Source organism: Loxodonta africana, chromosome 4 (genome assembly GCF_030014295.1).
Source record: "Loxodonta africana isolate mLoxAfr1 chromosome 4, mLoxAfr1.hap2, whole genome shotgun sequence".
Classification (NCBI taxonomy): Eukaryota; Metazoa; Chordata; class Mammalia; order Proboscidea; family Elephantidae; genus Loxodonta; species Loxodonta africana.
This window is the reverse complement of record NC_087345.1, coordinates 123,890,594-123,908,181: the sequence shown is the minus strand read 5'-3', so window position 1 is coordinate 123,908,181 and position 17,588 is coordinate 123,890,594. Positions and strand designations below refer to the sequence as shown.

The following is a 17,588-nucleotide window of genomic DNA, read 5'->3' as shown; positions in this document are numbered from 1 at the left end:
TTTCAGCTCTCTGTTGTGGAGGGACAGCTTGGCGCTTCTGTCTATAGCACCATGCTGGCTCTGCCCCTCAGTTCTTTCTATCCTCTGGCTGTAAGAGACTGTTGTTTTCATTAGTTGCTATGGAGTAGGCTCCCACTCACAGTGACCTTAGGTATAACAGAACAAAAGGAGGTGGTGGTGGTGGTTGCCCTTTGCAGTTGAGTCGATTCCAATTTATAGTGACCCGATAGGACAGAGTAGAACTACCCCATAGGGTTTCCTAGGTTGTAATCTTTATGGGAACAGATTGGCAGGTCTTTTCTCCTTTGGAGCTGCTGGTGGGTTTGAACCTGATCTTTCACATAAACGTTGTGCCACCAAGGCTCCTTAAAAGGAGATTAAAGTCTCTTTATGTACTGCTAAGGAAACCCTCTGGCTTTGATACTTTGATTTATATTGGTGATTAATTACACTAAACTTTTCATGGTCTCTCTCCAATGTACGACCATCTGATTTTAAAATCCTCATAATTGGTGTTTTCCCTCAAACCCTCAAGTGCTTGAGATAGTGCATTTACCATTGTAATCCCTTCCCCTAGTATTCCATCCCATTCATCATCAGTGCTACAACGACATGGCAATTGTTAGTAGTGATCCACTGACCATCAATGATGTGATCCACAATGAAGCTGGCTGTACAGTGATCAAACTCCAAAATGTCACTTTAGAGTCTGCTTCCTAGAATCACTCCCAGTACCAACCGTTATAGATCGATATCCCTGGGAAACATTATGTGACTCTGAGTTTTCTATGCATAGCTTTATTGAAGAGCACTCTCAGAAGCAACACATGTAAAGGATGAGGGAGGTAGGATTGGTCAGAGAGATAAGTTGAACATAGTATGCATTCATGAAAGGCCTCAGCTCATCCTATGGGGAACTCCACAACTATAAATACTTTCTTTCAATGTGGTCCCACTGGCAAGGGAGCCAGTCATTTATATCTTTACACTAAATGGCCATGGGAGGTGGAATGCTCCTGGGAAAGGGTATGACTTGGATTAGGTGGCTCTCTTTGACTGAGAACAATTCTGGGCATGAGACTCAGCTATGAGCCATCAGCTTCCCCAGCAGAGAGGAGAATAATGCATTAGTCTGAGCGGTGCACCACTACATCTACTACAGTGTCTTTGGAGAGTTACTTCTCTGAGTCTCAATTTTACTTTCTAATAAATATTACCACTGTCTTAGTTACCTAGTGCTGCTATAACAGACATATTACAAGTGGGTAGCTTTAATGAACAGAGATTAATTTTTTCACAGTTTAGGAGGCTAGAAGTCTAAATTCAGGGTGCTGGGTTTATAGGAAGTCTTTCTCTTTCTGTTGGTTCTCAGAAAGGTCTTGGTTCCTTGGTGATCTTCATGTGGTTTGGCATCTATCTTCACCCATCACTGCTTGCTTGCTGCCTTACTTAATCTGCTCATTTTATCTCAAAAGAAATTGATTTAAGACATACCCTACTCTAACACTGCCTCATTAACATAACAAACAAGACTCATTCGCAAATGGGATTATAACCACTATGTTGTTGTTGTTAGGTGCCATCCAGTCAGTTCTGACTCATAGTGACCTTACATACAACAAAATGAAACACTGCCCCATCCTGAGCCATCCCCACAATCATTGTTATGCTTAATCCCATTGTTGCAGCCCCTGTGTCAATCCATCTCATTGAGGGTCTTCCTCTTTTTCGTTGGCCCTCTGCTTTACCAAACGTGATGTTCTTCTCCAGAGACTGATCCCTCCTGACAATACGTCCAAAATATGTGCGATGTAGTCTTACCATTCTTGCTTCTAAGGAGCATTCTGGTTGTACTTCTTCCAAGACAGGTTTGTTTGTTCTTTTGGCAGTCCATGGTATATTCAATATTCTTCTCCAACATCCCAATTCAAAGACGTTAATTCTTCTGTCTTTATTCATTGTCCAGCTTTCATATGCATAGGAGGTGACTGAAAATGCCATGGCTTGGGTGAGGCGCACCTTGGTCTTCAAGGTAACGTCTTTGCTTTTCAACAGCTTAAAAAGTTCTTTTGCAGCAGATTTGCCCAATGCAATGTGTCTTTTGATTTCTTGACTGCTGCTTCTATGGGTGGTGTTGATCGTGGATCCAAGTAAAATGAAATCCTTGACAATTTCAGTCTTTTCTCCATTTACCATGATATTCCTTATTGGTCCAGTTGTGAGGATTTTTGTTTTCTACATGTTGAGGTGCAATCCATACTGAAGGCTGTGGTCTTTGATCGTCATCAAGTAAGTGCTTCAAGTACTCTTCATTTTGAGCAAGCGAGGTTTTGCCGTCTGCATAACGCAGGTTGTTAATAAGCCTCCCTCCAATCCTGATGCCCTGTTCTTCATATAGTCCAGCTTCTTGGATTATTTGCTCAGCATACAGATTGAATAGGTATGGTGAAAGGATACAACCCTGACGCACAACTTTCCTGACTTTAAACCACAGAGTATGCCCTTGTTCTGTTCAAACGACTGCCTTTTGGTCTAAGTACAGGTTCCCCATGAGCACAATTAAGAGTTCTGGAATTCCCATTCTTTGCAATGTTATTCATAATTTGTTATGATACACACAGTCGAATGCATAGTCAATAAAACACAGGTAAACATCTTTCTGGTATTCTCTGCTTTCAGCCAAGATCCATCTGATATCAGCAGTGATATCCCTGGTTCTGAGTCCTCTTCTGAATCCATCTTGAATTTCTGGCAGTTCCCTGTTGATATACCACTGCAGCCATTTTGAATGATCTTCAGCAAGATTTTACTTGCATGTGATATTAATGATATTGTTTGATAATTTCTGCAAATGGTGGGATCACCATTTTGGGAATAGGCATAAATATAGATGTCTTCCAGTTGGATGGCCAGGTAGCTGTCTTCCAAATTTCTTGACATAGATGAGTGAGCACTTCCACTGCTGCATCCATTTGTTGAAACATCTCAGTTGATATTTCCTCTATTCCTGGGGCCTTATTTTTCGCCAATACCTTCAGTGCAGCTTGTACTTCTTCCTTCAGTACCATTGGTTCCTGGTCATATGGTACCTCCTGAAATGATTGAATGTTGACCAATTCTTTTTGGTATAATGACTCTGTGTATTCCTTCCATCTTCTTTTGATGCTTCCTGCATTGATTAATATTTTTTAGAATCCTTCAATATTTCAACATGAGGCTTGAATTTTTTCTTCAGTTTTTTCAGCTTGAGAAATGCTGAGCATGTTCTTCCCTTTAGGTTTTCCATCTCCAGGTCTTTGCACATGTTATTATAATACTTTACTTTGTCTTCTCTAGCCCCCTCTGAAATATTCTGTTCAACTCTTTTACTTCATTTGTTCCTTTCACTTTAGGCACTTGACATTCAAGAGCAAGTTCCAGAGTTTCTTGTGACATCCATTTTGGTCTTTTCTTTCTTTCCTATCTTTTTAATGACCTCTGCTTTCTTCATGTATGATGTTCTTGATATCATTCAACAACTTGTCTGGTCTTCGGTTCTTAGTGTTCAATGTGTCAAATCTACTCTTGAAATGGTCTCTAAATTCAGGTGGGATATACTCAAGGTTGTACTTTGGCTCTTGTGAACTTGTTCTAGTTTTCTTCAGTTTCAACTTGAACTTGCATATGAGCAACTGATGGTCTGTTCTGCAGTTGGCCCCTGGCCTTGTTCTGACTGATGGTATTGAGCTTTTCCACTGTCTCTGTCCACAGATGTAGTTAATTTGGTTCCTGTGTATTGCATCTGGCAAGGTCCATGTGTGTAGTTGCTGTTTATGTTGGTGAAAAAGGCATTTGCAATGAAGAAGTCGTTGGTGTTGCAAATTTCTGTCATGTGATCTTCAACATTGTTTCTATCACCAAGGCCATATTTTCCAACTACTGATCCTTCTTCTTTATTTCCAACTCTTGCATTCCTGTCTCCAGTAATTATCAATGCATCCCGATTGCATGTTTGATCAACATCAGACTGCAGAAGCTGGTAAAAATCTTCAGTTTCTTCATCTTTGGCCTTAGTGGTTGGTGTGTAAATTTGAATAATAGTTGTATTAACTGGTCTTTCTTGTAGGTGTATGGATATTATCCTATCACTGAGAGCATTGTACTTTAGGATGTATCTTGAAATGGTCTTTTTGACGATGAATGCGATGCCATACCTCTTCAAGTTGTCATTCCTGGCAGAGTAGAGCATATGATTGTCCTATTCAAAATGGCAAATAGAATCCATTTCAGCTCAATAATGCCTAGGATATCGATGTTTATGCATTCAATTTCATTTTTGACAACTTCCAATTTTCCTAAACTCATACTTTGTACATTCTAGGTTCCGATTACTGATGGATGTTTGTAGCTGTTTCTTCTCATTTTGAGCTGTGCCACATCAGCAAATGAAGGTCACAAAAGCTTGACTCCATCCTCGTCATTAAGGTCAGCTCTACTTTGAGGAGGCAGCTCTTCCCCAGTTGTATTTTGAGTGCCTTTCAACCTGAGGAGCTCATCTTCTGGCACTATATCAAACAATGTTCTGCTGCTGTTCATAAGGTTTTCACTGGCTAAATCCTTTCAGAAGTAGACTGCTGGGTCATTCTTCCTAGTCCGTCTTAGTCTGGAAGATCAGCTGAAACCTGCCTGACACGGGTGACCCTGCTGGTAGTTGAATACCAGTGGCATAGCTTCCAGCATCACAGCAACATGCAAGCCCCCACAGTACAACAAACTGACAGACACATGGGGGTATAACCACTATAGGGGTTAGAATTTACAATACATGCTTTTAGGGGACACAATTCAATCCATAGCACATATCTCCTGGGATGTTGTAAGATCTAATGAGTTACTGTATGCAAAAGAGCTTAGAAAATAATAAAATACTCATTATTATGTTAATATGATAATAGTATAAGTTATACAGCACGTATTATTATTATGAATCTTACCATTTCAGAATTGGGTGTTCAGTGCCAGGCAGGAATAATCAGTCAGCCTGTTGTTTGGTCAGCTGTGACTGAATACAGTTTATGAGGAGAACACAGTATTAAGGCTATAAAGAGAAAAGAAAAATTGATTTACAATGGCTCTCCTCAAAGGCCTTACCCCAGAATATATTAGGCAAGCTAATATACATTAAAAAATTTAATCAAAAATATGAATTGAATAAAATTATTTTACTTCACTCTTTACATAAATGCTTGAGGGGCTGGGTGATGGCTTGAGTAGTGCCTTGAGAGCTAGGTGAGTTTGATCATCACTGTGGTACAGTGGTTAAGAACTATGGCTGTTAGCCAAAAGGTCAACAGTTCAAATCCATCAGCTGCTCCTTGGAAACCACATGGGGCAGACCATGAGTCAGAATCGACTTGACAGCAATGGGTTTTGGTTTTCATAAAGTACATGAGTTTTGCACAGGTTTTTGAAGGAGTAGAAAGATACTACATAAAGGAGATGGAGGCAGTGGGCTTACCAGACGAAATGGATGAAATAGATGGGGATGAATAAGGTATTATGGTAGAAAGGGGCAAGGACTGATTGGGATTGAGAAGTCCTGGGCTCTGTCCCTAATTACCAACCATGAAGACTCTTTGAGTCCCATTTTCTCAGAAATCCTGGCCTAAGGGAACTCTAGCATCCTATCTGGCTCCAAAGTCCCATGACTGAATACTTTTTCATCTCTGTTGATTGTGAAGGCACACAGATTTGCTTGGTACAAGTAAGAGTCCAGACTGTGGCATTTAAGAAATGATTGCATTCAGGTGAGGGTGATAAAGTGAATACAGACTCTGGAATCCACAAGGAAGGAATTTAGGGGCTACTTAGAGTTTTTTTTTTTTTTTTTAGAGTTTAGGGGTAGAGAAATGATATGATTAGTCATCTATGATGCTTAAAAATCCCAGAAAGCATGTAATAGGAAGAGATTATTCATTGATCCCAAGGTAGTGAGGGCCTGGAGCAGTGATGGCTATGTGAGTGCCTTCTAAGATTCATGCTTCTACTCAACACTAGATACCCGATTAACAGAATCTCCTATACTGGGTTAGGTGGGCCGTGATTTGAATATCTCAGCATTTTCCCAGAAGAAATCAGACTTACAAAATAAAAGTATTCAATCAGAAGTTTATTATGTAATAATCACACATCTTCACCCCCTCTGCCCTCCACCACACTGCATTTTCATTACGTATCAAATATTCTGGGGGCTGGGGTGAAACTGGACAAGAGAACATGTAGGAAACAAGCAATGTGTATACTTCTATATGTTTCAGTGATGCAAAGGCAAGGGCATAGTAAACCAGGCCCCAGGCCCCAGAATGAAGGAGGCCTTCTCCAATTTCATTAGGTTCCTCGGCGCTGCCTGAAAAAGCGATTATAGGCAGCATTGTATCCATAAAGCATGGCATAGCGTTCGCAAATCCCAAAGTCCTCACAGGCTTCCCGGTTAAGCTCATGAGCAGGCTTCCTGAGCTCTCGGACCCTAAAGAAGTGGAAAAACAGAGAGGTCAAAATTAAGAAGCATAAAGAGAGAGGAGAAATAAGAAAATGTGAAAAAAAAAAAGAATATGAAAATATTGAAGAGACCCCCCCCCCCCACCAAAATAAAACAAAACAAGCAAAAAAATATCAAGAGATATTTGAAGAACAAGGAACAGAGGCAGACCATGAGGGTTTTGTGTGTGTGTGTGTTTTTTTTTTCAATTGAACTTTAGATGAAGGTTTACAGAATAAACAAGTTTGTCATCAAACAGTTAGTACACACATTGTTGTATAACATTGATTAACAACTCCACAGCATGTCAACACTTTTTTTTTTTAATGAAAATAGAAGCATTCTTTCTACCCTCATCTCCTTCTCTTGTCTAGTCTTTCACAAAATAGTTTTCCAGAAATTCAGTTATTTTCTGTATATTGTTTTTCAATTTTTTGATGTTAGGATACATTTAGAAATAATATATATGATGAAAAACCTATTTCTCACTCCATTCAGATTATGAATGCTACACTGGAGAAAAATTACTTCCCCCATCAAATTTCGTTCCCTACCTCTCCTGGGCTTTAGCTCTCCATCTCTCCTGTGGGGATATAAAGCTGTTAGCGTATCTCCTGTTTAAGAAGGGACCTTAAAACAGAAAATAAAGATACACAGTTTAAGGGAAACAGTAGCTGAAAAGGTTTCCATGACTGTTCTCTGACACAAATGTACTTGAAGGCTCATTTATTCATGCATCTCATAGAACCCAGAGATCTCTGAAAATCAAACAGTTTGCCATCAAGCCAATTCTGACTCATAGCGACCCTATAGGACAGAGTATAACTGCCCCATAGGGTTTCCAAGGAGTGCCTGGTGGATTTGAGCTGCCGGCCTCTTGATTAGCAGCCATAGCACATAACCACTACACCACCAGGGTTTCCCTGTGAAAATCAAAGGGGGGAGGATAAGGCAGATTTCATAAACTGCCTGATCAAAAGAAATCAATAACCCTCATATGGGTCTTAGGGACTTGTCACATGGGCCACAGCATTTTTTGTATCTTGTTTTGCTTCCAGGCAATCGTTTTGCCTTTCTTAATTTTGGTATTGCTACTTGGTGTTTCCTTAATGCCTTTGAGGAGAAATTCTGTCTGTCCCTAGCAATTGTAAAGCATAACTTTAGATTGCCAGTGAATGAACAGTTTAAATATTGTAAAAAATAAAGTATGAGTTAAAAATGAGAGTGAGATGTTATTTTCATCTTTGCTTAGTCTCTGTAAGTGCAAATATTCAATAGCATTTGATATAATGTGGCCTACTAGCTGATTTGGCCTCCAGTGCTGCATTTTGCCCTTTGTCATTACCTTGTTTTCCATCTCTGTGGTTGATAGGGTGTCAACCTAAAATTTCCAAAAGATTTTATGTATGTAGAATGCAGTATGCAGTTTAAATCTATCACACCACTATTGAGCTTAAACAATTGCTCGTTTGGTGATTTTTATAATTATTGGATTTTTAAATTTACTTTAATTTTCCCGAAGAGGCCCTTTTTTTCCTCTTTGCCATGTGCCTTATCGTTTTGTCTGTATAAGAATAAGGGGAGATTCCTTAATGCATGAGATTTAAATAAGGAAGACAAATATTCACTTACTAAGTTCATGGGATTCCAGGCTTTCATAAGATTCTGGAATTGAAAAAAAAAAAGATTCATTTTATTGTTACATATCGCACACTATGTTAGTCTAAATATGGGGAGGGAAGGAGAGGGAAGAGTCAAAAAAATGTGAGGAATGTATTTAGCAGTGTTGTTACCGCAAATTTCAGGAATTTAGGATTTACGAGTTGTTTTTCTAGCTCTGCCCTTGATAGGGAGGTCTCTACACTTTCGCTTATCAGATGTCAAAGGAGCTAATGGCCAGTCTCCGCTAAAATTTCCCAAGGGCTGTGAAGTCTTCAGACTAGTGAAAAAAGACAATTTAAGTGCTGCACAGAAGTCCCCAGTGAGGGAGAGAGGCTCTTTTGATTCAGCTGGGGGCTTCCTGAGAGCAGGGTCCAGGAGGAGGGTCCAAAAGACAGCCAGGTTTTCCAGGCAGGCTGGGCAGCTGCTCAGCTGGGCTTTACCAGGACAGGTTTCTAAGAGGTTCCAAAAGCCTCTTAAAAACCTGTGTTAAACTGGCAGCCACAGAAACCACTGGCTCCAGCTGAATGACTCACAGTGGGCACAGTGCCAGTTCAGAAAGCAAACCGAGACAATTTCAAAGCAGATGTTTTCTTCTATCACTCTTCTGAAGGCAGCAGGTAAATTTAAGAATAAGGGACTTAAACATTTGTAAGCCAGTGAATTTGCTTGAAAAGTTAAAAAAGGAGGTGAAGAAATCAATTTTTGTATCCCCTGAGACAGAAATTTTGTGAATAATTTGGAAATCAAGGAGTGTAAGACATACAGTTGTTAATATCATTTAGGCTTAAAAACAACTTAAATTTTTGAATTATTGAAGCATAAGGCCAAATTATTTAAATAATTTTGCTTCAGATTTTCTTTCGTAAGCTTCCAACAGACACAGATACTTAACACCTAGAAACAAGCAAATTTCGCCTTTTGGCAATAGAGATCATGCAATAATCTATTTTTCTCTGAAATTTGTTAAATGTAGAAGTTTAAATTAACTCATTCAACAAATGCATTAAGTTCATGAGCTTGTTCTGTCCCTAGAGAGGCTATACTTAACACTTCATATAAAAATGGATTTTCTTAATGGTAAGTAATTCAACCAATACCTTTAAACAATTTATACCAAAGTCAAAATGAACATCCTTAAAAATGTGAATGCAGGGGCTAGAAATTTGGACATCTTTCAGAAATATCTAAGTTCCCTAAAAATGAGAATACAGGGGCTGGGAATTTGGATGTCTTTCTGAAATATCTAAGTTCCCAGGTGTATATCCAATTACCCTGAGTGACTTACCGTTAAAAGAACTTGGTTTTTTAGTTGTATACAAGCATCTGGATATCAAGGATGTAAAAAGCCTTGATGGAAATATCAGTGTCCATGGGAACTGGGAACTGGAAAATTAATGATAATCTAAGGGTATAGCAGAGAAAGGGGAAAAAGGAGGAAAAGGGGGAGAAAAAACCAGAGTAAACTGAAGTTAGAGGTGGAAAAGAAATCTGAGAAATGGGAGGGAGAAACGTTTCTCACCGTAACACAAAATTGCCACTGTGAAGGCAGCCAGAATGGTGAGAAGGAGCAGGCTCTTCATGGTGTCTCTGTGGTGGTTGTCCTGTGGGCAGTCTCACTGTCCTGGCAGCGGTAGGGAGAGAGGTCCTACAGGCTGTTAGTAAAAGGCTGTGGAGCTTTTATAAGACGTGGAGCAGCTGGAAGGGGAGGAACTAGTGGGAGGGGGCCGGAGAAGGTGGGGGCTAGTTGGCACTAAGCTAGCACTGGGACTTTTCCCAAATAGTCATTCCTTCCAGATATTATCTACTCTGGGTGGGCGGTTTTCCCTCACTTCTGGATGTGATCTCTGCTGCAGCAGGATGCTGTCCTGGTACAGAAGTTGTGGGCACCCCGTGTTGGAGGCCAGACTTGGGCAAAAGTTCACAGAGAAGGGAGTTGCCACAAACTCGTGTTTGCCTTTCTAATTCCTTCTCTGATCTCCCCTCCAGGTTCTGGCTGAAGGCCTTACAGTTTGGGTCCACGGACAGAGCCGTAGTGTTTTACTTGTTCATCTGATGGGTGGATGAGAAGTTCAAGGGGAGAAAGGGATTTTACATTTCACTTTCTATGCTGGTTAAAATTTAGACTCATCTTCCCAGTGGGGCTGAGATATAAATCCTGAGCCAATCAGGCATTCACCTGGTGATATGCACCCTTTGCATTTTCCCAAGGGCTCCTGAGGGTCAAGATGTCCAGTGACCCCCAGAATTCTGCTTCCTTGCCTGGCTCCCTTGTAACTTGCCCATCCAGTTTTGTGAAGTGAGTCCAAACCTGTGCCATTATGCTCTCTTAGGCTGGGTATCACTGTTCTAAAGTGCAGCAAAGATAAGAGGGCTCTAAGCTCTCATTTTCCAAGTGCAACGTTTTACAAATTAACTAATTCAACAGGCTTTTAGTGAGTGGCAGATAAGATGAAAGGTACTATGCTAGGTGCCATGGGGAATCTAGAGACAAATAACACATGTCCCTAAGGAGATAAATAATAGCTACTTACTATTGACTTGGAGCCCTGGTGGCTCAGTGGTTAAAGTGTTCGGCTGCTAACCAAAAGTTCAGTTGTTCCAATCCATCAGCCACTCGGCAGAAGTAAGACGTGGCAGTCTGCTTCAGTTAAGATTACAGCCTTGGAAACACTATGAAACAGTTCTACTCTGTGCTATAGGATTGCTATGAGTCAAAATTGACTGGACGGCAACAGGTTTGGTTTTGTTTTAGTTTACTCCTCACTTTTTTTTTTTCACTTTGCTCTTTAGTGGTAACATATCCTCAAACACACATTTTCACAAATATCCACTTCTACTATACCTTGATGAAGCACTTACTAATGAAGATCAAAGACCACAGCCTTCGGTATGGAGTGCACCTCAACATAAAGAAAACAAAAATCCTCACAACTGGACCAATGAGCAACATCATGACAAATGGAGAAAAGATTGAAGTCAAGGATTTCATCTTACTTGGATCCACAATCAACAGCCATGGAAGCAGCAGTCAAGAAATCAAAAGATGCATTGCATCGGGTAAATCTGCTGCAAAGTATCTATTTAAAGTGTTGAAGAGCAAAGATGTCAACTTGAAGACTAAGGTGCACCTGACCCAAGCCATGGTATCTTCAATCACATCATATGCATGTGAAAGCTGGACAATGAATAAGGAAGATGGAAGAAGAATTGACACCTTCGAATTGTGGTGTTGGCAAAGAATATTGAGTATACCATGGACTGCCAAAAGAATGAGCAAATCTGTATTAGAAGAAGTGCAACCAGAATGCTCCTTAAGAGCAAGGATGGCTAGACTGTGTCTTACATACTTTGGACATGTTGTCAGGAGGGATCAGTCCCTGGAGAAGAACATCATGCTTAACAGAGTACAGGGTCAGTGGAAAAGAGGAAGACCCTCAACAAGGTGGGTTGACACAGTGGCTGCAACAACGAGCTCAAGCGTAACAATGATTGTAAGGACGGCTCAGGACCGGGCAGTGTTTCATTCTGTTGTGCATAGGGTCGCTATGAGTTGGAACCAACTTGACAGCACCTAACAACAACAACAACAACAACAACAACAACACTATACCTTGAGTATCAGAAGTGCTATTTTTATAGTATTTCTGTTTGGTAGCTCTGATTACTTTGTAGAGAGAGGTCTTTTTGTCCTGCCTCTTAGACAATTAGAAAACCTTTTCTACCGGTTGCTGTGTCTCTGTTGGCTACGTACCCAAGAGTCTTCTCGGCAGGTAAATTGACTTGAGTCTCAGAGTGGCAGATTGCAGAAGAGCTATATTGGCATTGAGTTGGACCCCAACTCATGGCAACCCCATGTGTTACAGAGTAGAAGAGCTCCATAGGGTTTTCTTGGCTGTAAATCTTTGTGTTAGCAGATCACCAGACCTTTCTTCCATGGCACTGCTGGGTGGCTTCAAACTGCCAACCTTTCAGTTAGCAGTCAAGTGCAAACCATTTGTGCCACCCAGAGACCTTGACCCTTGGGCCAGAACAGCAAAAATGCTGGGGTGGTAGTGGGAAGTTGTACTTATCGATACTGATTTATTTCAAGGAGCAATGATGAACAAATAGGTAAGGCCTCATGCCTCATTCTTCTTACGAAATTGGGGTGGAATTTCCCTCACGCATCCACCTTTTTGAAGAGATTTATGAATACTAAGGGGTTCTCTGTTAAAGGAAATAGTTCAATTGTAATCTGAAAGATGAATGGGTTCTAAGGAACCAATGAAATCCAGGGTTTCTCTCCAAATTTCTCATATTAAGAGCAAAATTCTTTGTGATAAAATCTCACAGAAGACTTCATAAAGAAGACAATGTAAGCTCATCCGTGATAAATTCAACCATCACAATTTCTACCCACAATATTGGTAGTTGTTCTCCTCTTTAAATCACATCTCGCACTTAGTCTGATTTTCTGTGCCCTTTTTCCTGAATGTGTCATCCAGATCATTAGACTGACAATAAATCATTTAAAGTACAAAATCCAGTTTACTATGTTGCTTGGTTTTAGGGGAACAAGCTAGCTATGGGTAGGCATTTTATAGGTACTCAGTCACTAACCACCAATTAATGTGATAACAAACACGTTTATAATTAATACCCAATATGTTTCACCCTTACGGAAATCCTGGTGGCATAGTGGTTAAGTGCTATTGCTATTAACCAAGAGGTCGGCAGTTTGAATCTGCCAGGTGTTCCTTGGAAACTCTATGGGGCAGTTCTACTCTGTCCTATAGGGTAGCTATGAGTTAGAATAGATTTGATGGCAGTGGGTTTGGTTTTTGGTTTGGTTTATGTTTCACCCTTAAGATGTGTAGGTTATTGCCTCCTCCTCCCTTCCACCATCTCCAGAATTAAGGAGAATTCTGTTTTTTTCAGCTCCAAACATATGTGTTGTAACGTATATGAGCTTGGTCTTTCCCAGGCGAGTTCCAGATGTCTCCTCTACTTCCAAGTTCAAATGGTAGCTGTGCCCTTTCAGCCTTCTTATATCAGGATTGTTTGTTTTACAGTTTCTGAATCCAAACTTGAATATCTTATGCTCCTCTTTCCAACTTAAGGTTTACCTTGTTCCACAAGTAGTTTTTCTCCCTGTTTCTACTGGATTCCCTAAATTCTTCAGCATTTCTTCTTATCATCTTGATTTTTGTATGTCTAACACTTTCTGTATAGAGCTGTCTCTCACTGGTCCCTTGTCTTTCCTTTCTACTTCTCTCCACCTATTCCAGGGTTTACCCATGCCAAATCCCAATTTAAATATGGTTCATACAAAAATGATTAATGTGTGAGGACCCACAGCCCTCCTTTTTTTCTTGTCCCAGTTCATGTTTCCTCTCAAAGACAATTTTGCATGTGCCAACTTTAGTCATGTTAACAACAAGAGGACTTGGACTAACTCGTGAAGCAGGGTTAGGGCATTGCATTGAAAAGAGCCAAGACTGACTCACCTGAGAGAGGAGAGAAGAAAAGAATTGAGGTAGAAAAAGACAGACAGGAGAATGAGAAGAGCCTTGCAGATTTGGTTTTCCTGAAGAGTGTTAGATAGAGAGTGAGATGTAGAGAGAAAAACTTTGAGGCAGCTAGAGGATATAATATTTAAAAATCAGACATGGGAAAAGATGAATAAAAGAAGAGTAGCTTTGGGTTATGAGTAGGATTGTTTGAGATTCTAAAACATTGTTTGAGAATTGCCAGTAAATATTCAAACTGTTGCCAATTAATTCCAACTGCTAGTTTTTGTTTTCTTGACTGTGGCATCTTGTAAAGACCAGATCACATGAAGTTCCAAATTATATTTGGATTTTAAATAACTATGAAAGGTATTTATATAGTTTTCCCTCTTAAATAAAGTGTTATTAAAATGGATGTTGTGGGGGGAATATTTCAAGACACTCTCACAAGTGACAACAAAGATATGAGAAAGACAGTGATGTGATTGCCAACGTTTTCAGATTGTAGAGGTGTCTTCTCAAATGAGATACTTTGGCAATGCGGTAACCCAGACAACAGAAGCCACAGAGCAATACATGTTCCGCCTACCCTCAGGAAACAAATAGAAGTATGATCATGCCTTCTGGGTAAGAAGCAGCCTCACAGCTTCAGTCATTTTTTATTCATCTACCCAAGTCCCTGGGTGGTACAAACAGTTAGCATGCTTGACTGCTAACTGAAAGGCTAGAGGTTTGAGTGCCTCAGAAGAAAGGCCTAGTATCTACTTCTAAAAAATTAGCGATCAAAAACCCTATGAAGCTCAGTTCTACTCTGATGCACATAGAGTCACCATGAGTTGAAGGCAACTCATCGACAACTGGTTGTTATTGAGCATCTACTATATGTCAACTGAGGGCTGGAAATACAGTGGGAAAAAAAACAGATATGGGCTGTACACTTTTGAGTCTCATGTGTGCTCTTAGACCACAAATTTAATTAGTGGCTCTTTGTTTTACAATTTTGTTTAGGCAGCCGACTGGTCTTAGAGAAGACCAAGTGACACGCATTCTCGTTGGGCTGACATTTTCATTGGACATTCAAGAACATTTCTGTTGCCAGAACAATGAGAAAAATGCCAATGTTGAGTCCAGAGAATTCTGAATTCAGAGAGAGTATGTAGGAGAGGAAAGTTTGGCCGAGCTGTGTGGGGAGAAGCTTCTTAGAAATGTATATCACTGGAGGATATACCTCAAGAGTTATCTCCTTCTTATAGTATTTCTGTGACAAAAGTAATGGCACAGTAATGATAAGGTAATGTATTTCCCCATCACTTCTACCTCCTCCTCTCTGTGCCCTTGCCTCTTTTCTAACTCTCTTGTAGACTGCGAGGCATTTGGTCTCTTTAAGGAATTTTCTTGGCTCCAGTTAGATTTTTTTTTCCTGATCCATGGTATTCAGCTCTATTTACAGAATGTTGGTTTTATGAGTTCATATTTATTATTTTACTGGCAGCTCTAAAACCCTTACCCTTTCCAGTAAAGGAAAAGGGCAAAGGAGAGAAGAGTTAGGAAGCAGCAGCCCTGAAGATAAAAACAGGAATCACTTTTTAGGGACATCAAAGGATAGTGAAACAAGAGACAGAAACCCAGCCAATTTCAAGGAAGCGTGCAACCTCTTAGTTCTGTTCTTTTAAGAGAAGCCCCTAGAATGGATTTTAAGTCTCAGATGTCTTAATTGACTTAGCTTCCTGGGCCCAGAAGTCCTCATTCCTTTTATTAATTTGTCTTAGCTAAACTAAATGAAATGTCAACACTCAGGCATGGGAAGATCATCTGGCAATTATAGGTGGAAACTTCTGGGGAAAGGTGGAGGCCTGGGCATTAAGTAAACCGAACTCCTGGTTCGTAACAGCTGTGATTTTTCTTTTCTTCAGGTACCGATAATTTCTTCCACCCTTTTCCATTTCATTAAAAGTTTTGATTTTTAAAATAAGGTAGTAAATATAAAAAAAATCACATAACTATCCAAGCAATGTTATTAATATATTAAGTGCATGCTATATACTAAGTATGACAATAAGTACTTTTTATTCACTGTGTTATTTTCTTCTCACAATAAATCTGCAAACTGGGTATAATTACTCACATCTTATGGATGAGAAAATTGAGGCTCAAAGAGGTTAAATAGTTTATCTGAGGTCACAAAGCAACTAAATGTCATGGCAGGATTCAAGCACAGGGCTATTTGATTTCAAAGAATATGATTTTAACCCCTGATGTACCATGAAATATTCCCCAAGGTTCTAACGCTTCCTTAAATAATGCTGTGAGTATATTTGCAGCAATCTGTGCGTCCCCAGTTTCAGAGCTAAAGATGAAACTATACAAAGATATATGTATTTGAAATGATAATTTCTTCAATGTCCTTTGAAGTAGGACAATAGGAACTAAGGATTTATGTATTATCATTTAAGCCCAGAAAGTTAAATGACTTATAAATTCAGAGAAAGGGATGAATTTAGTATTGAAATCCAGGTTCTGCATTTCTCTGTCCAGTACTCTGCAAACTAAAGTTTCTGCCCAAACAAACTCCAATTCAAATATGTTGCTTTCCAAAGCCTTTCAGCTTCAGGAATCACCAAGTCTCATCCCAGTTGTCAAACAGTCATGCTTGTTGTCATCTGACACTAACTCTGTTTTGGTATATTGGGATACAGGCTCTCCAGTGTCTACACAGCCAGTTTCTACAGATACTTAACTCCAGGCAAAAAATGGAAATATAGGCTCAATTTACAAAATGCTCTTTCAGCTCAAAGCAAAATAGTGAGCAGGCTCTATGTCTTCTGTCTTGTCCTGGAGATGAAGTTAGGAAAGGCTGGCTGTTTATTCATCAGATTCTGGTTTCTTCTGGATGAGGATGTGCTGAAGATGAAGTCTGGGAAGATTTCTCCCACGGTACCATGACCTTAGCTGGAGAGGAAGGAGCCCTTTCAGAGCTATTCTACTGTCATCCCACACTCTACCACATCCTTGTTTCCTCCATTTATTATTCCAACATACCAAAATAAAAAGACTTCTTTCTATATTCAGGAAATTTGCAACCTCAAGAAATGGAGCCAAGTAACTTGTAGGCACTGAAGGAAATATTGGTGACTTTCAGAAACAGGAGACTTGAGTAGGGCTGGTGAGGAGAACAGATATGAGAAGGTTGAAACGGCATCTGTCTGAGTGAGATGGAAGCAGAGCGGAGTTATGTTCAAAACTTGTGAAGACAGGAGGGGGAAGGAGAGGGTGATAGCTTTGTTCACCAAGTCACAGTACACAAGAATTTGAGAGCACAGTTACAAGTTGTAAGAAGTAATTTTATGGAAGATAAAAATAATATTTTAAGCAGTAGAGAGTGAAGGTATAAAGTTTATTACTATAAAGACAAGGTTAAGAAGATAATAAAATCAAAGGTCAAGAATAAGTAAGCATAATAATGATAACATTAGTTATTAAGAGAAGTTAAAAATAGTTGGGAATACTTTCTATTCTTTTAGAGGTGACTTGAGAGATGAAAACATGCTGTTCTTTGAAATCCTCTGGTCAGACGTAGATATCTGGATGGACCTTGTGTCTAATCCAAGAGTACTTCACTTAAGTAGAAATTTAAATCTTTTTTAAGTTGATTTTTTAACTTTAGGCAATAGATTGTTTGGAATAAAATCTGGTAGCTGCATGAATCAAGTTACCAAATTCCTTCTCTGAGCACCTCCCGGCTTCGTTCCATCTTGATATTGCTTCCATACTTTTGGTCCCTTCTCAAACAAACAATCATCATTTTAAGCTAGAAATTTGGGACTCTGAAGGCAGGATCTAAAAAAACTAATGGCCTTTCTGGCAGAGGCCTGTGGTCTTTGGAATAAAAAAGGCTGGATTTGAATTTTGGCTTTGCCACT

The 17,588-nt window shown here is 39.7% G+C and overlaps 1 protein-coding gene across 1 annotated transcript; it reads right to left on the bottom strand.

Moving 5' to 3' along the window:
* Positions 1-6,133: 6,133 nt before the first annotated feature.
* On the bottom strand, positions 6,134-9,843 carry MGP (matrix Gla protein). Its single transcript, XM_003405670.4, has 4 exons — positions 9,699-9,843; positions 8,150-8,182; positions 7,072-7,147; positions 6,134-6,505 (listed from the first exon to the last, which is right to left on the bottom strand). Exons 1-4 carry the CDS (start codon positions 9,757-9,759, stop codon positions 6,367-6,369), a joined length of 309 nt encoding a protein of 102 aa, XP_003405718.1. The 5' UTR covers positions 9,760-9,843; the 3' UTR covers positions 6,134-6,366.
* Positions 9,844-17,588: the final 7,745 nt, after the last annotated feature.

Excerpts from the sequence above, each read along its gene's own strand:
- MGP (XM_003405670.4), bottom strand. The coding sequence starts at position 9,759 with ATGAAGAGCCTGCTCCTTCTCACCATTCTGGCTGCCTTCACAGTGGCA. Across the intron at positions 8,183-9,698 it reads AGTGGCAATTTTGTGTTACG|AATCTTATGAAAGCCTGGAA; the intron begins GTGAGAAACGTT and ends TTTCAATTCCAG. Across the intron at positions 6,506-7,071 it reads AGAGCTAAAGCCCAGGAGAG|GGTCCGAGAGCTCAGGAAGC; the intron begins GTAGGGAACGAA and ends CCACTTCTTTAG.